The 24,085-nt window shown below is 38.7% G+C and overlaps 1 protein-coding gene across 1 annotated transcript in view; it reads left to right on the forward strand.

Annotated features, from left to right (window-relative positions):
- Positions 1-24,085, forward strand: part of LOC107544721 (disintegrin and metalloproteinase domain-containing protein 32-like) — a 105,535-nt gene that overhangs the window by 70,825 nt on the left and 10,625 nt on the right. The window contains exons 15-17 of the mRNA XM_087813639.1: positions 17,772-17,877; positions 19,545-19,728; positions 22,977-23,060. Of these exons, the coding sequence (XP_087669765.1) occupies positions 17,772-17,877; positions 19,545-19,728; positions 22,977-23,060 (374 nt within the window). The remainder of the gene's footprint in view (positions 1-17,771; positions 17,878-19,544; positions 19,729-22,976; positions 23,061-24,085) is intronic.

A 24,085-nucleotide genomic window follows, 5' to 3' on the forward strand; every position in this document is an offset into this window, starting at 1 on the left:
TTGCATATATTCTTATTACTGATTAGCTTCTTTCATTTCAGGCTGATGAACTCCTTTTAGCATTTCTTGTAAGGTAAAACAGGTTTTATGGTGATCAATTCTCTTAGCTTTTGTTACTAAGGAAAATCTTTATCTCACCTTAGTTTCTGAAGGACAATTTGCTATTTAAAGTATTCCTGAGTGGTAATTTCTTTTTTCATGAATTTCTTTGTGTCTAGAAGTAGTTTGTAATTTAAGTCCATTTATTTGATATAAGTACAGTCATCTCTGCTTTTCCTTGGGTACCACTGAAGATGTATCTTCCCTTCATTTCAGCCTATGTGTGTCCTTAAATCCAAAGGTGGGCCTTTTGTAGACAGCATATAGTTGGATCTTTTTAAAAAAAAAAAAATTTATCCATTTATTTATTCTATACCTTTTGATTGGGAAATTTAATTCATTTAAATTTAAATTATTATTAGGTGAGGACTTACTATTTCCATATCATTTATTGTTTTATGTCCGTTTTACAGTTTTATAGTCTCTTCTTGTGATTCTCCTTTGTTATTTGATGATTTTATTGGTGATGATTTTATCTGATTCTTTTCTTTTTATCCTTTGTGTATCTATTATACATTTTTTTCTTTGCTATTAGCTTGAGACTTGCATAAACATCTTTAGTTGTAACTGTCTAAGAAGATAATAGCTTAACTTTGATTGTATACAAAAAACCTACACTTTTACTCTCCCTCCACATATTTGCTGTTTTTTTAGTCAGAGTTTGCTTCTTTTTATGTCATGTAAAATAAATATAAACAACTTTTATTATTCTAACTTTCATATTACAGTGAAATTAATTTATACATCATTATTACAGTTTTATATAATTCTGTAGTTGTTTACCAGTGGGACTTATGTTTTCATATGCTTTTACATTTCTTTTGGCATGTTTCCAATTATTTTTAACTTTAAAAATGTCACTAATATTTATTTAAATACTGCAATGAGATTAAAGAGATTTATGAGACTTTTATCAATTCATATAGTCATGGGTGAGTATTATTCATTAGAAGAAGACAGGGTCTTTTCCTTTTCTATCTTTTTTTATTTTTCATTTTCAGACATTCAGTATTATTTATATTAGTTTCAGGTGTATAGCATAGTGGTTAGACATTTATATAATTTACATGATAAGCCTAGTACCCACTGGGCATATCATACATGGTTATTACAACATTATTATGTTTTTTATACTGTATTTTACATCCATGTGACTATTTCTAACTGCCAATTTGTACTTAATCCCTTCACCTTTATCACCCAATCCCCTGGCTCCCTTTCCGTCTGGAAACCATCAGTTCATTCTCTGTATCTATGAGTCTGTTTCTGTTTTGCTTGAATTTTTGTTTTCTGTGTATTCCACATATAAGTGAAATCTTGTAGTATTTGTCTTTCTCTGTGTGACTTATTTCACTTAGCATGATACCCTCAAGGTTCATTCATGTTGTTGCAGATGGTAAGATTTCATTCTTTTTTAGCAATATTCCATTGGTAATGTATATGTACCACATCTTCTTTATCCACTTGTCTATTGTTGGCCACTTGAGTTGACTGTTGTAAATAATGCTGCAGTGAGCATAGGGGTTTCTATATCTATTTGAATGAGTGTTTTGGATTTCTTTGGATTTCTTTGGAGTGGAATTGCTGACTCATAAGGTAGTTCTGTTTTTAGTTTTTTTGAGGAACTTCTGTACTGTTTTCCATAGCGGCTGAACCAATTTGCAGTCCCAACAGTACAGAAGGGTTCTTTTTTCTTGACCTCCTCGCCAATACTGTTGTTTGTTGATTTATTGATGATAGCCATTCTGACAGGTGTGAGGTGATATCACATGCACATCAGAAAATATGGAACTGTACTATGATGTAAGTGTGCAGTTGTTAAAGGATAAAAATATAAGAATTTAGAGCACTTGCTCAGAATGAATCAGTAAAAGATAAAAAATTTACAACACATGGTGTATATGTGCCTGGTAACATCAGAGTTATTCTCTTCTATACAAATGCTGACAAAGATGAGCATATATGACAAAGATGATATGAAATTTACTGATGGACTTTAGACTTTTAGTCTAAAAAGTTACATATCACAGAGTTTGACAATGGCCTGTAATACGTAGCTTACTAGTTCTATTAGTGTTGTTTTCTGTTTAGTTTCTTGGATTTTCTACACAAATACACAACACACAATGTCTTTTGAGAGAAATGAGTGTTTTATTTTCTATTTTCCAGTATATACATCATTCAGTTTTTTTTTTTTCTTGTTCCACTATATAAGATCAATGTTGAATGAAAGTAGTAAGAAATTAGTAAAACATCCCATGTTTTAGTTATCTTAGGTGGAAAGCATTCAATATTACACTTTGTTAAGTAAGTGTAATATTAGCTGTATTATGTTATATATAGGTATTTTCTGAGTATAAGGTTGAAGTCCTTTGTAAGGTCCTTTATAAGGTTGAAGTAATTCCCTTGTATTTCTAGTGTATATTATAAATGAGTGTTGAATTTTTCAAATGCTTTTCCCACATTTATTGAAATGGTTATATTTTTGTAATAGTTTATTAACAGCCCATATCATATTAATTGATTCATGGGTTTATGAAAACTTACATTTCTAGGAAAAACCCATTATATGTTATTTTTTTCCTATATTGTTGCATATGATTTACTGATAGTTTGTTAGGGATTTTTGTTTATGTTTATGAGGTATATTAGCTGCAATCTTTTTTGTAAATTTTTAGTCAGGTTTTAATGTGAGAATTATACTATATTCATAAAATGAGTATAAGATTCTCCCTTTTATTTTCTAAGAATTTTGGTAACAGGTATTATTTCTAAATTAAGCATTTGACAAGAAGAGTGATACCAGAACATGACTGAATAAGATGTCATCGTTTTCCCTCAACAATAACAATTTGGCATCCATCATGGATAAAAATGTCTTTGTGGGAGCTATGTGACTCAGTACCATACACCACAGGACCCAGAAAGTGTCTCACCCACCTGTGAATTGGGCAATAAGCATGTAGATCCTGGCTGTGGACCCTCAGTGGCCCATTAACTAGCTCCTGCCCCTCTCAGCCAAGGTCCAGCAGTGTCTGGAAAGTGTTGTCTTATGCAATCAGCAATGGATGAATGAGCCTTTGTGGAAGTCCAGGCTTCCAGTGGAGAAGTTACAACATATCTTTGGGGGGCGAGGGGGAATGTGAATTTGGAAGCATTGGAGAGCTTTAGTGGCACGCATGGTAAAGCAAAAGGTAGTCTGCCAGCCCTCAGCCTGGTGCATTGCAGGATTCAGAGAAGTCATACAAGCTTAAGAACTCTACCACAAAGGGAGCAAGCAGAGTTGGAATGTTTGTATCCATAGAAAGTGTGAAAAAGCCTCAGAATCCCAGGCGGGGCTAAAGGAAGGTGTTTCTTTCATGAAGGCAGTAAAGAAAAAAGGTTCCTGCAGCTTCAAATGTGAAGACAGTAACTCAAAACTTCAAGGCGCATGAAAAATCAGGGAAACATGGCACAATCAGAGGATCACAATAATTTTCTAGTAACCAATCTTAAAGACATGGAGATCTGAAAATGATTTACTGAAAATGAATTCAAAACAGCTGTTTCCAGGAAGCTCAGTGAGCTACAAGAAAACACAGACAGTTCAACAAAATCAAGAAAACAATACATGAGCAAAATGAGAAGTTTAACAAAGATAGAAATTATTTTAAAAAACACACACAAATCCTGGAGCTGAAGAATACAATGAATGAAGTCGAAAATGCAACAGAGAATCAATAGGAAAATGGACCAAGCAGAAGAAAAAAATCCAAGTTAAAAGACAGGAATTTGAAATTATCCAGTTAGAGAAGAACAAAGAGAAAAAAAGAAAAAGAGTGAAGAAAGCCTATGTGATTCATGGATACCATCAAAAGAATCAACTTGTGAATTATAGTAGTTCCAGAACGAGAAGAGGAGAGGGAGCAGAAAGCTTATTTAAAGACGTAATCAATAAAAATGATATGGTCCTCTCAATAGATGCAGAAAAAGCATTTGACCAAAAAAAAAAAAATCTTTAATGATGAAAATTTTAACTTATTTCTTGATTTTGTGTGTGTTTCTTGAAGCATTGCATTGTTTGCATATTTGATGGAACAGTCACCTCTTCCAGACTTTATGGACTGGCTTTGATAGGGAAATACTTTTACCTCACTGAGGTGTGGAGATTCCAGCTTTGGGGCAGTGCCAGTGGCCCAGCCTCTGTGCAGCTAGGTCAGAGCTGCCCAAGATCACAGGGGTCCTCAAGTGGCCAAAGGGCGAGGGTGAGGGCTGTTGGGTTCGTCAGTGGCAGAGGGTTTGGGGGCTTCCTGACCTCTCTCCTTGGGGGGATGCAGTAGCCAGGGGATTCCTCTGCAGCTGATCGAGCTTGTGGGTACCCTCCTGAAGGTGCTGATAGCATTGGTGTCTGATGCACAGGCACCTGTGGAGCATCAGTGTGGCTGAGGGGTGCATGGGCACTCACGAAGTGAAAGCACACCAAGGTCTGGGCTGCTGGCTAGCCCAGGGTGGCAGTGGCTCTCTTGTCACAGGCACGGGTGCACATGGAGCATCCATGGAGGCAGGGACTGGAAAATGTATGCTCATTAAGCAACAGAGGATCCAGAGTCTAGGGTTTGGATAACACTCGGGCAGTGGCCCTGGTGCCTGAGATGTGGCTGCATGTGGAGCACTGTAACTCCAGTGTGGGGCATCTCCAGTGTTTGGGGGCATGACAGCGCTGGTCCTGGGGCAGCACAGCAGCAGCTCTTTCTGGGCGGGGAGCCATAGTGGGTGAGCGGGTTGCAGTGGTGATGACTATTGGTTAACTCAGTGGCAAAACCTGCTAGTGTCATCTGTGGAGCATGGTGGGGTCCTTGACTATAAAAGCTATGGGGAGCCCACAGCTGTCTCAGGGATTGTTGAGGTCCTCAGTGGCAAAGTCTGCCAGTGTCCTCTGCAGAGGAGGCCACTGGGAGCTGTGGTGGCATCTGCTGCATGGCTCATACTGGCAGTACTCATCCTTTGTGCCTAGCTGTCTCTCAGTGTCTCCACTCCCTTGAGCTCCCCAGTGATCCTTTCTGTCCAGTTATTCTCCTTTTGCCACTGTTGTTTTTTCTCCACTGTGTTGCTGTAGGTTTTTAATTGTGCTCTTGAGCCCTCCCAGGGCTATTTTCATTTGTGGATAGCTCTGTAGTTTTTGTGTATGGGGATGGAGAATGAACGCTGGCATCTCCTATTCTGCCATCTGTTGATCCGAACAGATATTTTAAATGGAAGAGAGGTAAATGTATTTTCTTAGCTTAGTAGAGTTTGCTCACCCATTTCTTGACAAAATATACAGAATAATCTTACCAAGAGAGATCAAGGTGTCAAAATTCCATATCATAAATTATTTTACTTCATGCCATTAACGTGATGTTTTGCATAGAAATTCTGCTCATATTCCACTGGCCAGAACCTAGTCGCAAAACCGTATCTAGTTCCAAGGGAGCCTGAGAAATATATATATATTTTTTTCCCCCAGCTTGGCGTCTGTGTGTCTTTCAAATAATAAAGTTCTGTTACTAAGTGGAAAAAAGGAAGAATAGATATTGAGGGACAGTTGCCAGTTCAGGTGCTATCTTTTTTCTCTCTAAGCAGTAGCCAAAGTTGAGGTTATGGTAGCAGGATACCCTATGTAGTAATCATGTTGGCCTGGAGTACCGAAGTTTATGTAGGGAAGGCAGAGATCAGTACGGATGAGAGCATCATAAACTTTTATTGATGATAAGAGAGAAGATTTCACATAAACTTCTAGATTTATCTGTAGAAGCCTCAGATAGGATTTTGTTCTAACTTCCACTTTCTGGGAACTGCCCGATATCCACATGGTTACTGTGGGGAATATCTTGTTAGTACAGCATGGTCTTATAACTCTATATTGGTTTGACTGTACTTAGTACCTAACCAGACCAAGTCCAACTGCAGTACTCTCCAACCTTGTTACAGTTGGTGGTTCTTGAGGTGAGCATCTTCATGCTAAGCAAGCTGGGGAGGCTCTGAGTCTTTTCTGGGAATTTTGGACAGTTTAAGAAGAGTTTTTCTTCTAAGAACTCCAGAGTTTTTGGCAGCTATGTTTTTGGCTATGGAAAAAATGGGCCTCATTGAGATAGAAAAATGAAGCTGGAGTGTAAACATAAATGAAAACAGGAGAAAGAGAGGTAAACTTTACCTGTATACATTTCTTCCTTCAAGGCCATTGTAATAAGTGATATTTCAGTTAATCTGTCTCTTCTTATTCTCATGATTTTTAAAAATATGTTTTTATTGATTTCAGAGAGAGAAAAGGAGAGGGAGAGAGAGATGGAAACATCAATGATGACTGGCTGCCTCTTGCACACCCCGTACTGTGCATGTGCCCTGACCGGGAATTGAACCATGATCTTCTGGTTGGTGAGTCAACGCTCAACCACCAAGCCTCATTGGCTGGGCTATTCTCATAATTTTTTATGGGCTTTCTGGACTTACTAGAAAATAGTTTTTTCTCTATCATTTTAGTTCATGTTACAGTAATAATCTATAATTTATTGGAGATGGAAAAGAATTATATATAGCTCAACGAGCTTCAGATTCTATAATGAGTTTATGTTTATCTTAATCTCTTAAGGCTGTTTTAGGAACCATGTGGAAAAGAGTGCTATTTGCTTAATCCATCTGTGGAAAATTTAAATTGGTTCTATCTGCGAATTCTTTGAAAAAGATTGCCTCTTTCAATAAAGAATATTCAATGAAATTAGTGAGGTGACATTGGAAACATAATTTGGATGAGATCACTAAGGAGTTCATTTCAAATGTTAAACTTCAAAATTCTCTATTGCCTCAAATAGAACAAGTATAATTTATGTTGGAGGACCTGATCTTGGATCTTAAACTTTATAAGGAAGACAGATCTTGAGATATGGTTACCCAAGGTGTTGATTTTTTAAAATTTGTTCCATGAATATATATTTAACACCTCAATTGGGTAAGGCACTCTTCTAGCACTGGAAACCCAGTGATAAACAGGACAAAAAATATGGTTCCTATTCTTATGGAGATTATATTCTACTGAAGGGTTCAGGCAATAAACAATAAAAAATTAGTAAATAAAAAAATGGGGGGGAAGATGGTGGCGCTGTGAGAAGCAGCAGAATGCCCCCGCCCCCAGCCATGGACTCAATTTACTCCTAAAATCCTACGTAGCCAGCTTGGAAAAACCAGAGAAACATACCTGAGTGGCCGGAGTGCGAGTGGGGAGCACTGAAGAAACATCACGGAGTCCAGTAAGAGAGGGGGGCATAGGAAGGGGGACCCCTGAAGCCTGTGCTGGGCTCCAAGCCTGGAGCCTTGGAGGCTGCAAAGCTCCCTCCCCTCTGGAGTGTGGACAGCATCCAAAAGCGGGGACCCCACACCCGGAGCAACGAGGGGAAGGAGCGCCCCGCTCACAGGGCAGAGGGGCCCAGGGGAGCGGTGAGTCCTGGAGGGATTGGAGCCTTCCTAGGAAACAAAGCCTCTAATGGTGGCTGGCGCCTTCCTAGGAAACAAAGCTTCTAGAGGTGGCTGCGACCGGGTTCTAGTGCTAGGGGTGCCAACCATGGGGAAGGCTGTCCAAAGGGCTGTGGCACCCAAGAGGTAAGGGACCAGAGGACAGCGCTGAGCAGCCACACATGGGGACCCTCTGCCTGCCTGTGGGGCACTGTGTTGAGCCCCAGAAAGCGTGGAATCTGCTCAGCGTGGGGGGGGGGGGGGAGGAGCCCTCCCACCGTGAGCTCCTGGTGCTGAGAGGTTAGGATCTGGGACCAGCCCTGAGGGTGTCCTCCCGCCCTGAGCTCCCAGTGGGAGAGGCTGGGATCTGGGACCAGCCCTGAGGGGCGCCGTGGTGGTCCATGAAGCTGCCCCAGGTTTGCTGAGACCAGTGTTGGGGGGAGCTGCGTGGAGCTGATTTTGGGTCCCCTCCACTGGGCGGCAGGACCTTGCAGGGCGGACTCTACCTGTGTGTTGCTTTGTGCGTTTGTGCATCTGATCCCACCTTCCCTGCGTGCACTGCTCGGACAGACAAGCGGAGGCTGGGATTGGGGTCTGCACAGTAGACGGTCTGAGGGGCAGGCCTGGTGCGACCAGCCAACCAGAGCTGAGCAGGGAGGGGCAGAGCCCACCATCCTCTTCTGTAGCCAGGAGCACCGCTCCCAACAGGAAAGGGGCGGGTCCCGCTCACTGAGGCCCCACATGCCCCCCATGGGGCACAGTCCTGAGGGGGAAGGGAGAGCAGCTCACAGGAGGACTGTACAAGTATAAGACTCTCAGGGACTATTGTTTGGGAACTGGAGGAAACGCTGAAAACCCCTGCTAGGGGCTGGGCAGGCAAAGGGCTCACCAGAATGTTCTTTAATCGAACCCGCTGAGCCCGGGCTGCTGAAATGGCCCATACAGAAAAGGCAACAGGCTGAAGTCAATCTGAAGCTGCAGCAGGACAGAGCCTGGGGAACTAGAATCAGAGGACAGGGTAGGGACTGAGGAGCTGGCAGTGGAACAGAGACTAACTCCCGCAGAGTGAGTGCCTGATAGCGAAACCTCTAAGTAAGGGGAGTGATACCCTGAGCTACACTAGCCACCCTGCACCCTAAAGAGTCTACAGAAGACTCTGGAGTAAGACAAGACAACTACAAGGTTGCAAAATAGTTGACAAGAGGAGGTGGTCCACAAGAGCCTCAGATCAACCATCTACCTAAGGACACCAGAGCCAAACCTAGATGGCTCCACACATTGGGTGCTACAGAAGTACCTCCCAGGAGAACTGAAATCACCACACAAAACAGTGACCCTCAGACAACATAAGCTGCCCAGAAGAAACTCACCTGATTGTCTTTTTTTCTTCTGTTTTTTTGTTTTGTTTTGGTTTTTGTTTGTTTGTTTTTTATGTGTTTGTTTTTTCTCTTTTTTCCTTAGGAAGAAGAGAAAGAGGAGAAAATTTGTTTTTCCTTCCTTTTTAAATTTTATAATAATTTTATTTTAATTTTAAAAAACCTTTTTAACTAAATTTTTTTCTGTTTTTTATAAAACAATTTTGTCTTGCTTAGCTTGTTTTTAGTTTTGTTTTGGTTATTTGCTTTGTTTTGTTTTATTCTTGTTTCTACTATCAAGACTTTCTTGATATTTCCTGCTTAACGACTGGATCTTTATCATTATAACCAAGTTTACTGCTTTCCTCTATAGTTTCCACCAAATCCCTTACCAGACTCCCTGCCTGGGCTATATCTCTCTCTCCTCTCGATCCATTGGCATAACTTTTTTCTTTCTTTTTTTTTTTTTTCCTTTTCTACTTTTCTTTTGTTCTTTTGTCACCCTCCCTTCTGTCTTCCTGGATTTTTTTGTCCAATTGTTAGTTTCTCTTGTTCTCTTTATTGTATTTTTGTTTTCTCATTTTCAACTATTATCCTATTCCTATTCTCTCCCTTAATTTTTTGCTGGCCCTTCTTTCAGAATCTTTTCTCTGCTTCCCAGTAGCGTCTCCATTTTTTACATTTTAGTGTATTATTATTTTCAAAATTTTCACCACTGTTAACAATATACATCTCTCTCTCTGTCACTTTTCTTTCTTTTTTTTAAGCTTTGTGTGTGTGTGTGTGTGTGTGTGTGTGTGTGTGTGTGTGTGTGTGTTCTCCTTTCACTCTCCCAGTTCTATTTTCATATGGGTTGTTTTCACTGTGACAAGATATTTTGTAAGATACCTCTTGTTTTCCTGGGAGTGTAGTTGTGTATCGCCATGCCTTGCCAGCACCCGTGCAACAGTTTACACGATGAGGTTGGGGCTGAGACAGAACCAGCCTGAGAGGAGGGCCCTCCCAAGGACTGATCGACGACAATCTAGACTCAACCAAAACAGGAGAACATAAAGAAACCAAAAAAGGGACACCCACAAGAGGCACACGCCTAGAGCAAATAGCTCAGAGATATAAGGAAAACACACCTTTGGGCTCCACTGAACCCACAAGACAAAATCCCATCCCACAAGACTGAGAGACAGCAAATACATCTAATATATAGATACAAACACTAAGACCTACCAATATGGGGAGACAAAGAACCCTCAAGTTAAAGAAAAGGAAAAATCACCAGAAAAAGACTTTGATGAGTTGCAGTTAAGCAAGTTATCAGAAACGGGGTTCAGAGTATTGATTATGAAGATGTTCAAGGAACTTAAGAAGACATTAGATGATATGATTGAGTACCTTAGTGAAAACATGAAAAAAGAGATACATACCATAAACAAAACTCAGAGATAAAGAATGCTGTATCTGATATCAAGAATGCACTGGAAGGAATTAAAAGCAGGCTCAATGAAGCAGAGGATAGAATAAGTGACTTAGAAGACAAGGTAGAAAAAATCAATTAGAACAGCAGAAAGAAAAAACACTTAAAAAGCATGAGGACAGTCTAAGGAAGCTTTGGGACAACATGAAGCGAAACAACATTTGCATTATAAGGGAGCCAGAGGGGGAGGAAAGAGAGCAAGGGATAGAGAACTTGGTGGAGGAGATAATGATAGAAAACTTCCCTAGGCTGGCGAAGGAGAAAGCCACACAAGTTCAGGAAGCACAGAGGGTCCAAACAAGAGTGACCCAAAGAAACCCACTCCAAGATACGTCATAATTAAAATGGTAAATGTCAAGGACTAAGATAAAATATTAAGGACTGCAAGAGAGAGACAAGCAGTGACCTTACAGGGGAACCCTCATAAGGCTGACAGCTGATTTCTCAACAGAGACTCTTCAGGCCAGAAGGGAGTGGCATGAAGTTCTTCAAGTAATGAAAAGCAAGAACATGCAACCAAGATTGCTTTATCCAGCAAGGCTATAATTTAAACTTGAAGGTGAAATAAAGAGCTTCCCAGACAAAAGAAGGCTAAAGGAGTTCAGTACCACTAAACCAGCATTGCAAGAAATGCTCAAAGGACTGCTTTAAGAAAAAGAAGGAATAATGAGAGAGAGGTACATCAGCATAAAGGGGGAAAATGGCATTAAATAAGTTGATATCAATAGTAACCTTAAATGTAAGTGGAATAAATGGTCCAATCAAAAGACATAGGGTAGCTGAATGGATAAGAAAACAGGACCCAAATATATGCTGTCTACAAGAGACCCACCTGAGAGCAAAAGACTCACCCAGACTTCAAAATAAAGACCATAACAAGAGACAAAGATGGTCACTACATATTACTAAAGGGATCAATCCAACAGGAGGAAATAATCCTTATAAACATTTATGCACCCAATATAGGAGCACCTAAATATATAAAAAATTTCTTGGGGGACTTTAAAGGGGAGATTGACAGCAACACAATCATAGTTGGGGACTTCAACAGCCCATTGTCAGCATTGGACAGATCAAGACAAAATCAACAGGGAAACACTGAACTTAAATGACTCACCAGACCTAATTGATTTAATTGACATTTATAGAACATTTCACCCCAAAGCAGCAGAATACACATTCTTCTTAAGTGCACATGGAACATTCTCAAAAATAGACCACATGTTAGGGCACAAGGCGAGTCTCTACAAATATAAGAAGATTGAAATCATATCGAGCATCTTCTCGGATCACAATGCCATGAAACTAGAAATCAACCACTATAAAAAAAACTCAAAAATATTCAAACACATGGAGGCTAAATAGCATGTTATTAAACAATGAATGGGTTAGCAATGAGATCAAGGAAGAAATCAAACACTTCATGAAAAGTAACAAAAATGAACAGACAACAACCCAAAATCTATGGGACACGGCAAAAGCAGTCCTGAGAGGAAAATTCATAGCATTACAGGCCTATCTCAAGAAACAAGAAAAAGAGTTAATGAACCATCTAACACAACAACTAAAAGAACTAGAACAAGAAAAGCAAGAAAATCCCCAAGGAAGTAGAAGGAAGGAAATAATAAAAATCAGAGCAGAGATTAATGACATAGAGACTAAAAAAAAAATACAAAAATCAATGAAACCAAGAGCTGGTTCTTTGAAAAGGTAAATAACATTGATGCACCTTTAGCCAGACTCACTAAGAAACAAAGAAAGAGGACCCAAATAAATTAAATCAGAAATGAAAGAGGCAATATAACAACTGACCCAACAGAAATACAAAGGATTGTAAGAAAATATGAGCAACTATATACCAACAAATTGAAAAACATGGGGGATATGGACAAACTCCTAGAAGCATACAACCTTCCAAAGCTGAATCAAGAAGAGGCAGGAAACCTGAATAGGCTGATAACTAATGAAATTGAAGCAGTAATAAAAAAAACCCCAGCAAACAGAAGTCCTGGACCAGATGGATTTAGAGACAAGTTTTACCAAATATTCAAAGAAGAATTAACACCTATTCTATTCAGACTATTCCAGAAAATTCAAGAGACGGGAAAACTCCCAAACTTTTTATGAGGCCAGCATTAGCCTAATTCCAAAACCAGATAAAGATACTACAAAGAAAGAAAATTACATGCCAATATCCCTGATGAACATAGATGCTAAAATCCTGACTAAAATATTAGCAAACTGGATCCAGCAATACATTAAAAAGATCATACACCATTACCAAGTGGGTTTATTCTGGGGATGCAAGGCAGGTACAACATCCGCAAATCAATAAATGTGATATATCACAAAACAAAACGGACAAAAACCATATGATCATATCAATAGACGCAGATAAAGCATTTGACAAAATCCAGCACCGATTTCTGATAAAAACTCTCAGCAAAGTGGGAATAGAGGGATCATACCTCAACATAATAAAGGCCATATATGACAGACCTACAGCCAATATCATACTCAATGGGCAAAAACTAAAACCATTTCCATTAAAAACCGGAACAAGATAGGGATGTCCACTTTCTCCACTTTTATTCAACATAGTAGTGGAAGTCCTATCCACAGCCATCAGACAGGAAGAAAACATAAAAGGTATCCAAACTGGAAAGGAGGAAGTAAACCTGTCATTCTTTGCAGATGACATGATATGGTACATAGAAAACCGTAAAGACTCCATCAAAATACTACTAGATTTGATAAACGAATTTAGCAAGGTAGCTGGATACCAAATCAACATCTGGAAATCAATGGCATTCTTATACATCTATAATGAACTTTCAGAGAGAGGAACTAAAAAAGCAATTCCATTTACCATTGCAACTAAAAAAATAAGATACCAGGAATAAACTTAACCAAAGATGTAAAAGACCTGTAGTCAGAAAACTACATGACACTGAAAAAACAGAGGAAGAGTTAAACAAGTGGAAGAATATACCATGCTCATGGATTGGAAGAATTAATATCATTAAAATGTACATACTACCCAAAGCAATTTATAAATTCAATGCAGTTCCTATTAAAATACCAACAGAATATTTCACAGACCTAGAACAAACATTTCAAAAATTTATATGGAATCAAAAAAAACCCCAAATAGCTGCAGCCATCTTGAGAAAAAAGAACAGAGTGGGAGGGATCACATTACCGGATTTCAAACTGTATTTCAAAGCCATTGTAATCCAAACAGCCTGGTATTGGTAGAACAAGAGGCATATAGATCAGTGGAACAGAACAGAGACCCCAGAAATAGACCCACACCATTATGGTCAGTTAATATTTGACAAATGGGACATGAGTATCCAATGGAGTAAAGACTGTCTCTTCAATAAGCGGTGCTGAGAAAATTGGACAGATACATGCAAAAAAATGAAACTAGACCATCAACTTTCACCATACACAAAAATAAACTCAAAATGGATAAAAGAATTAAATGTAAGTCATGAAACCATAAACATCCTGGAAGAAAACATAGGCAGTGAAGTCACAGACATCGAAGCAGTGGAATTTTCACTAATACATCTCCTAGGCTGAGAGAAACAAAAGGAAAAATAAACATATGGGACTACATCAAACTAAAAAGCTTCTGCACAGCAAAAGAAAACAGCCTCAAAATACAAAGGAACCCCACTGTCTGGGAAAACATTTGCCAAGGATGTATCTGATAAGATACTAATTTCCAAAGTGCACAAAGAACTCATAGTACTCAGCAAGAGGAAGACAAACAACCAAATTAACAAATGGGCAAAGGACCCGAATAGACACTTCTCCAAAGAGGACATACAGATGCCCAAGAGACACATCAGAAAATATTCAATGTTGCTAATCAGAGAGATGCAAATTAAAACCACTATGAGGTATCACCTCACACCTGTCAGAATGGCTACCATCAACAAATCAACAAATGACATGTGCTGCTGAGGGTGTGGAGAAAGGGGAACCCTAGTACACTGCTGGTGGGAATGCAGATTGGTGCAACCACTATGGAAAACAGTGCAAAGGTTCCTCAAAAAATTAAAAATGGAGCTGCCTTTGGACCCAGTGATTCCACTCCTAGGAATGTATCCTAAGAATCCTGAAACACTAATCAGAAAGAATATATGCACCCCTATGTTCATAGCAGCACAGTTTACAATAGCTAAGATCTGGAAACAGCCCAAGTGTCCATCAGTAGATGAGTGGATAAAAAAGCTGTGGGACATTTACACCATGGATACTATGCAGCTGTAAAGAATAAGAATCTTGTACCCTTTGGGACAACATGGATGGACCTGGAGAAAATTATGCTAAGTGAAATAAGCCAGGCAGAGAAAGATAAACGTCACATGATCTCGCTTATACGTGGAATCTAAAGAACTTAATCAACTGATGACCAGAATAGATTCAATGACATGGAAGCATAGATCAGATTCATGAATGTCAGAGGGATGGAGGGGGGGAGTGGATGGAGGGGGAGAGAGTAACCAAAGAATTTATATACATATATGCATAATGCAAGGACACGGACAGTGGTCAGGAGAGGGACTGGGGAGGGGGTTGGGATGGAGTGGACCGGGTCATTGGGGAGAAAAAGGGACATCTGTGATATTTTAAACAAAAATAAAATTTAAAAAGGAAAAAATATGTAGTCATTTCTGTTAGTGGTGTTATAGGGTTCAGGCATTAAATAGTAAAGATTGGTAAATAAATGAACAAGTATTTCCAATAGCAGTGTTATAAAAAAACAAAAACACAGTAGCAACAGGAACACATGATGGTAGGAAAAGAGTGATGATAAAAGTAGGCTGCTTTAGATTGGGTGTTCAGAGACAGTTTGTGTGTGGAAGTGAAATTTGAGTAGAAACTTGAATACTCAGAATGGGCTAGTCAAGAGATAATCTTGTGAAAGAGCATTTGAGGCAGAGAAAAGCAGCAGATGTTATGGTACTGAGTTGGGATTGAATTTGGTGAACTTAAGGATAAAATTAAGGACATTGTGGCTGAAGTGTAGTGAACCAGGCCGAGTAAAGACTGTGGTAAAAAGGTTGGATTTTATTCTTTGTGTAAGGGGAAGCCATTAGAGATATTTCAGTAAGAGGCTGATACGTGATTTTTATTGTTTAAAAAGATCACTCTGATTCATGGTATGGGGGATGCACTGTGGGGAGTGGACATCGGTAGAAGCAGGAAGTTGATTAGAAGCCTGTGGTAGTGTGTTAGAAGAGAATTGGTGATAGCCCCGGTGAGAGTGGTGGCCATGAAAAAAGTGAGAAGTGGTCATGCCAAGGCTGTATTTAGGAGGCAGTGTCGGTAAGACTTGGATTAGATAGTGGAGGCAGGTAATGAGGGGAAGAAGTAAATCAAGGATAATCCCTAAGTTTTAGCCTGAATATCTGGTTGACTAAATGGTCCCATAAACTGAAATAAGGAAATCTAGGGTTATAACAGAATTTGATTTTAGGATATGTTAAATTGTAAGTGCCTGGTAGTCACGAGATGAGGTGAGTCAGATGTTAGGTTATGGTCCCTATTTATTGTACTTCATAGCCTTTTATAATAGTATACAGGGAATATAAATATATTATTTGGAATATCAAAGGGCAAATTCTCTTACTTTGTCGACTTGGTCATTATAGTGGATTATAATATAGAAGGGAATATTTGACATGTGACTTCATATTTGTAAAGTGTTGCTTTCTTAGTGTTTTCATCTCACCCTGGAAACCCCTAACTGATCTCAGAAGAAGTCCCTAACACTAATGAGAGGTATTCAGGGGTGAAGTTAATAATATGGCTCACTGGTACTTTTAGATGCAATAGATGGACTAATGAAAATTGGACTGGATGAGAAATATTACTTTCAACAGAATTCATCTGACTTCTCTGTGACTAACATATTCTTTTATATTCTTTATCCAAACTGGACTGAAATGTGCAATTTCTGAATTTCCCTGGATATTTTCATGATGTTTAACAACTTCTGCATTGGCATTCCTAATCTGGTATCTCAGATTCACAACTGAACTGATTAAACATTGCGAATATTCAAAAATAACATTCCCTGTCTTTATGGTACATACACAATTACTTTTGATGAGCCAAGTTTAAAAATGGTGGAAAGACAGTGAATTAGGAGAAGATAAAAAAACTTAATAGTGGGAAAAAATGCATATTATGGAAGGGGCAGGTAAACAGGAGAAACCTTCTTGATCGTAAAAATATAGAGAAGGATTAGTTAGCTGAGAACTACCAGTGACTAAATAAACTTCATCTTAATTCCCATAACAATCTATTGAGGTAGATACAATCTGCTTTTATATGTGAAGCAGCTAGGCTTAGCAAAGTTCGTTTTAGAGAAGGTAACTGCTATGTAGAATTCTAAGATGACCCCTGAGACTCTCCTAACATACATGCCTTGGGATATCATTCCTGTAAGTAGATTATATAGTGAAGATGAAGGAATTTTGAAGATGTAATTAAGGTCCACAGTCAGTTAACTTTGAATTAATTGAGATCATTCTGAGTGGGCCTGACCTAATTATGTGAGCCCTTAAAAGATGGGTGGTGTCAGAAAGATTCTCATGCTGGCTTGGAAGAAATAAGCTGCCATGTCTTGAGAGGGCCATGTGACTAGGACCTGAGGGGGAATTTCTAGGAACCGAGATCACCCCTTGGCAGATAGTAAGAAAATGGAGCTATGACTGCAAAAAATCCCTGAATTCTACCAACAGTTAGTGAGCTCACAGGAGGACTCCAGCCTCAGCCAATAACTTTGTTTCAGCCTAGTGAGACCCTGAGTAGAGAAATCACTTGTGCCTTGCTGGACTCCTGACTTCCAGAAACTGTGACGTTATAAATGGGGCTGTAAGCTGCCAAGATTTCAGGAGTCTTTTGAAAAGTGATAAAAAACTAGTATGGGAGCGAAGGAAAAAATAGTTAAAGGTTGGCAATTTTGGTCCTTTTATTCTAGACTTCTTGAGGATACAATGAGCAAGATTAAGTTGTAGACCTGGCTTTGTGTGAATTCCTACTCAGAATCTCAGAGAACAAATATAGTTCTCTTGTGTTAGCTTTCTGTTGCTTACTTTCACAGAGCCCTCTCTTGGTTACACTTCTATAACTCTTCTTTCCCTCTTATCTTTTGTGATGACAATAGCACAAAATGGAAAGGAGGAATAACCATGAGCATTGTCCCTTCACTTTAATTTTTCTCTTTTTCAACAACTTCGTTAGGAAGATTTTTGAATTAGATAATAGAGAAAAAGGAAAAGGAGACATAATATATGAAGGAATGAAGAAGATGAAAAATAAAGAGCTTTTTAATCCAAATATATTTTAAACTTTGACAGGTTCAAACCATGCTCCATTTAACTGCTATGAAGAAATACAAATTCAGCGTGATAGGTTTGGGAACTGCGGTAAGGCCAGAGGCCAGTATGTATTCTGTCAATGGAGGTATGCTATGTAAATATTAAAGATACTTTTATGTTCTGTAAGATTCTGTTTAGTTTTCCTTTTCTTCTAAAATTGATTTTTGAGAGGGAGAGGAAGGGAGAGAAGAGAAACATCGATGTGAGAGAGGAACATCAGATGCCTCCCATACATGTCTCAACTGGGGATTGAACCTGCAGCCTGGGAATGTGCCCTGATCGGGAATCAAACCTGCAGCCTTTTGGTGTACAGGATGATGCTCCAGCCAACTGAGCCACACTGGCCAGGACTAGTTTTTCTTCATATGTGTCATTTATTCCAGCGGTTCCAAGTATTACATGTGTATGGGAGTGAATCTCGATTAAAATCTCTAGCCCTGACATCTTTCATGTGCTAGAGGCTTAAATTTACATCTAATTTTTAAACATATGTAGATGATCATTAGGCCCCTAAGTCCAATACATGATTGAAACTAATGTCTGTTGCACCTTTCCTTTCTGAACCTGCTCATTTTTCTTTATAAAAATACTGTCCCTGTTCATTTGATTGCTTGCCCTACCTGAAGACTGCCCAGTGTCTTTAAAGTGAAGTTCATTTTTGGTTAATCTCTTCCCACCCCCAAGCTCCCCTTTCTTCTTTGATTTGTCCGTCTTTTTCATGCTTCTATGTCTCTGGATCTATTTTGTTGACCAGGTTATTTTATTTTGTTCATTAGATTCCAAATATGAGTGAGATCATGTATATGCATATATGCATAACCCATGGACACAGACAATAGTGTGGTGAAGGCCTGGTGGGGTGCAGGTACAGGGTAGAGAGGGTCCATGGGGAGAAAAGGGGGATATCTGTAATACTTTCAACAAGATAAATTTTAAAAAATAAATAAAATGAAGTTCATCTTTTCCTGCATCTGAAGAGCCAGCTCTTTGATATATTGGTCATCAATTTATTTTAACATTTATTAAGAACCTACTATGTGCTGGACACTGGGCTAGATACTAGTTAGCAAGTCATCTATGGCCCTTGTACTCATGGAATTTGTAGACTGGTAAATATACCACATAGTTTTATGCTTCCTTGATTTGCTTATGCTGTCACTTTTGTTTAGAAATGCCTCACTCTATTAAGGCCCTACTAACTTGTAAGCTTTGACTCAGATGGCATGTTCTCTTTGAAATTTTCCCTGACTGCTAAATTAGAATGTGTCCTCATCTTCAATCTCTGTAAGAATTTATTTCATTTGTAGCACTTTTTTAAAAACAATTATCCGTTTTAAAAATTGAATTTATTGGGGTGACTGGTTCACAAAACCATACAGATTTCAAGTGTATGACTCAACAAAACATCACATTTGGTATTAGACTGTAAGGATCTTGAGGGTATGGGTCATAATTTGTTCATCATTATATCATATAAAATGCTTGTGTGAATTGATTATTTGACAATAAGTATGTAAACCTGCACAGTGAATAAAAGACCATTTATAGCTTTGAAAGATAATCTTGTATCAATGGCTTTATACTTTTTTACTTTTTACTTTAAATGTGAGTGTTAAAGTATTACATTTTCCCTAGACATGTTGCCATAAATTATCAACCATTTATTTTAATTTTTGTCATAGAAAGCAAATCTGAAGCATTTCCAATAAATGCCTAATGTATAATAATCATGCAATTTTATTATGTTTGCAGGAATCTTATATGTGGAAGATTAATTTGTACCTACCCTACTCTAACTCCTTTCCCTAAAGATAATGTTTCTGTGCTTTATGCTTTTGTACGAAACGTGATATGTATAACTTTAGACTACAGTTTTTATGACCCAACTACAGATCCAATGGTGGTCGCTAGTGGATCTCCATGTGATACTGAGAGGGTAAGTGATTTACAATTTATTTTTTAAATTAAATTTATTTAATACATATTTTCATTTCAGTGTCAAATTTAAACTCATGTTTAGTGCTATGTAACCTTAAATATTTAGATAAAGGAAATGAATAAGCTTCATTTGGACTCCAGATGAAATATTAAGAGGGAAATGGATCAGTTTGGTCCTTTTCAGAATTTCAGTGTTGTGAGCAAGGAAACCACCAAGTGTTTGGTGACTGGAGCGGGGAGAGGCGAGGTCTTGGTACTACATTGTAGTTAAGTACTCTCTAGCATGGAAATTCACTTTTCTTCTTGGAAAAAAAGAAGAAATCCCACTGGGTAATATGGGTCTCTTTGTTGCCCAGTAGATAAGATCACAAGTTAGATCAGGCTGCATAGAATCAAATTTTCACCTCTTAATGGTTTTTTTGTTCTTGTTTTTTTATTGTTCAAAATATTACAGATGTCCCTTTTCCTCCCCATTGACTGCTTCCACCCTGCCCCACCCTCCTCCCCAGTCCCTCACCACACCATTGTCTGTGTCCTTGGGTTGTGCATATATGCATATAACTTCTTTGGTTAATTTCCCCCCCCCCCCCCCCCCCAGCGCCCTCCTTCCCTCTGAGATACGTCAGTGTGATTTATGCTTCCATGTCATTGAATCTATTCTGTTCATCAGTTTATTAGGTTCTTTAGATTCCACATATAAGTGAGATCATGTGATGCTTGTTTTTCTCTGCCTGGCTTATTTTGCTTAGCATAATATTCTACAGGTCCATACATACTGTTTCAAATGGTATGAGGTTCTTCTTTTTTATAGCTCCATAGTATTCCATGGTGTGAATGTCCCAAAGCTTTTTGATCCACTCATCTACTGATGGGCACTTGGGCTGTTTCCAGAGCTTAGCTATTGTGAATTGTGCTGCTATGAACATAGAGTGCATATATTCTTTCTGATTAGTGTTTCATGATTCTTAGGATATATTCCTAGGAGTGGAATCACTGGGTCCAAAGGCAGCTCCATTTTTAATTTTTTGAGGAACCTCCATACTATTTTCCATAGTGGTTGCACCAGTCTGCATTCCCACCAGCAGTGTACTAGGGTTCCCCTTTCTCCACACCCTCGCCAGCACATGTCATTTGTTGATTTGTTGATGGAGCCATTCTGACAGGTATGAAGTGATACCTCATTGTGGTTTTAATTTGCATCTCTCTGATGATTGGTAACCTTGAGCATTTTTTCGTATGTCTCTTAGCCATCTGTATGTCCTCTTTGGAGAGGTGTCTTTTCAGGCCCTTTGCCCATTTTTTAATTGGATTGTCTTTCTCTTGGTTGAGTTGTATGAGTTCTTGATACACTTTGGAAATTAGCTCCGTATCAGATACATTCTTGGCAAATATGTTCTCCCATGCCATGGGTTTCCTTTTTATTTTGAGGCTGATTTCTTTTGCTGTGCAGAAGCTTTTTAGTTTGATGTAGTCCCATTTGTGTGTTTTTTCTTTTGTTTCTCTGGCCCTAGGAGGTGTATCAGTGAAAATCCCACTATGTGAGATGTCTGTGACTTTTCGTGACTTACATTTAGGTCTTTTACCCATTTTGAATTTATTTTCGTGTATGGTTTAAGTTGGTGGCCTAGTTTCATTTTTTTGCATGTACCTGTCCAATTTTTCTAGCACCATTTATTGAAGAGACTGTCTTTACTCCAGTGTATGTTCTTGCCTCCTTTGTCAAATATTAACTGACCATAATAGCGTGGGTCTATTCACCTCATGTTTTTACATTTTGCTAGTTACCTAACAAGTCTGAGATACCACAACTATATGTAAAGTGGGGATATAAAATAGCATTTAATTTATGGGGTTATTGAGAATATTAAATTAGATAACAGTATGAAGTGGTTAGCTCAATGTCCAGCACATAGTAAGAGTTCAATGCAAGTTGGATATTATTATTTATTGTTATTATAATTCATTATTTCAGAGGCTGACACAAATCTGGAGAAAACAGAGAGAATAAATTTACTTCAAAGTCTATTTTATTCCTGACCATATCCTTGCCAGGCTTCCTCTTCCTGCCTAGGAGCCATGAATGCCTCCTTGAAGGAGGGTATGCCTGGGAACTCAGTAGATATATTTAGGCCATGGAGCCAAAACAATTAATAAATAAAGTCTCCTTGCCTCTGTTTTTATTTTGTTTGTCAGTTTATTTTGCTCATTATATTCCACATATAAGCGAGAACATATGGTTTTTGTTTGTCTTTGACTGGCTTATTTCACTTAGCATAATAATCTCCTGGTCTATCCATGTTGTTGCGAAAGGTAAGAGTTCTTTCTTTTTTATGGCTGCATAGTATTTCATTGTAAATGTACCACAGCTTTTTTATCCAGTCATCTGCTGATGGGTACTTGGGCTATTTCCAGATCTTGGCTATTGTAAATAATGCTGCTATGAACAAAAGCATAGATACAAGGGACAGACTGACAGCTGTCAGAGGGGAGGGGGAAAAGGAGGAATGAATGAGAGAAGGTGAAGGGTTTAGCCAAAGAATATATATGCATAACCCATATGCACAGACAACAGTGTCGTGATGGCCAGAGGGAAGAGGGGTGAGGAGGCTGGGTGGAGATAGGCAAAGGGTGGGGAAGTGGGGACATCTGTAATAGTGCCAGCAATAAAAATGAAGTTAAAAAAAAGATTTAAAATGTTATCATAAATTCCCTGTGCATAGTAGAGCTAAAAAATGATATGTGAAATTATTTTTAATAAATAAAATTATGTTTCTAAAAGGGAAAAAATTAACATGATATTATTCAGTTGGTAATTTAGTAAGAATATAATTTTTCCCATAACATGTACAGTTCTTCTCAGTGATAATGTTTGAAAACAAATTGTACCAGGTAACCTTTAATGGTACTATAAGTCCTGTATGATAAAACATTGTTGGTACATTTGTTATAGTTGATGAGCCTACATTGACACATCACTATCACCCAAAGTCTATAGTTTACATTAGACTTATCTGAAAAGTCTCAAAATACTTGGAGATTAAACAAGACATTCAGAAAGGAGAAATCTCAAGAGAAATTGAAAAATATTTTGAATTAAATGAAAATGAAAATATAAAAATTTGTGGGGTAAAGCAAAAGCAGTACTTAAATGGATATTTATTGCATTGAATGGTTGTGTGTTATAAAATTACTGATTAAAATGTTAAAATAGCTGAACTACTCTGACTTGGAAATTTTTTTCATTAGATCTGTATAAATCGTGAATGTGTAGAACAGAGGTTTCTTCGCAATGCGTTTGCTACTTGTTCAGCAATGTGCAATGGACATGGTGTAAGTAAGCACGTGATAGATGTTTCCCCAAACCACATTAATCCTAGACACTTTTCAGCATCACTCATTAACTTATTTGACATTTATTGGGTTCCTACTATATGCCAGTGTTGGGTTGCATCCTCCTGCGGAGCTTCCTGAATATAATCTGAAACTGGCCCCTGTATGTGGAAACCAGAGAGAGACTGAAGGAAAAGGCATTCCATTCCAGTTGGTAGGTGGCAAATTTAATCAACAAGAGAATTTACAGGCTTGACTTGGGCAGCCACAAAATAAGTAGTTTTCTGTACCAGCCCACCAGAATTTTAGAGGCCCTAATTGGGCTCAGTGACATATACAGGGGGCTTTATCTGGGTTTAGTCACATACCTAGTTCATATAGTCTCATCACCACATTTCTGTCTCAAGATTGTGTCCTTGGGTAGCTTCTAGCACAGAGATAGCGGACAGAGCACACATTATAAGAACAGCGGAGGGAGTGGGAGCCTCAAATTTCCAAGATCCAGCTTGTGGGTCTGACCAGTGGTCACATCTTCTTGACCTCTCCCAGCAGCTAGGCCCTGCTGTAATAAGTTTAGAATAGAGCTGAATTGGGTTACTAAATTTGTAGCCCTAGTTAATTATAGAGACTATTATGTAGGATTAAATTGGCCAGGATTTCTGGTTGTGTGGTTCTGGGAACTACACCCAGCTGCGTGGTCAGGCCTGTTTCTCAGTTCTCCTGCCTGATAAGGGAACAGACCAGGTTCCAGATGTGGCAAGACTCTTTGTTTGAGGTCCCAAAGCAGGCAGACCTGAACCCTGTCAAGTTCCCTGGTCATACTACATGACTGTCTTGGCTCTGAGATGAGAAAAGCCACTGGTACGGACAACTACTTGGGCAGTGCAGGTAGGAACTTTGACTACCAAGCTCCAAGCACTGGTTGTTGCAAGTCCCTCCTGCTTTCTCCATCAAAATGAGAATCCGAATGGGCAAGCCCCACAGATTTTCCCCCGATCCCTGTGAGGCAGAATCAAAGTGTGGAC

This window comes from Miniopterus natalensis, chromosome 2 (assembly GCF_054644295.1).
Source record: "Miniopterus natalensis isolate mMinNat1 chromosome 2, mMinNat1.hap1, whole genome shotgun sequence".
Classification (NCBI taxonomy): domain Eukaryota; kingdom Metazoa; phylum Chordata; class Mammalia; order Chiroptera; family Miniopteridae; genus Miniopterus; species Miniopterus natalensis.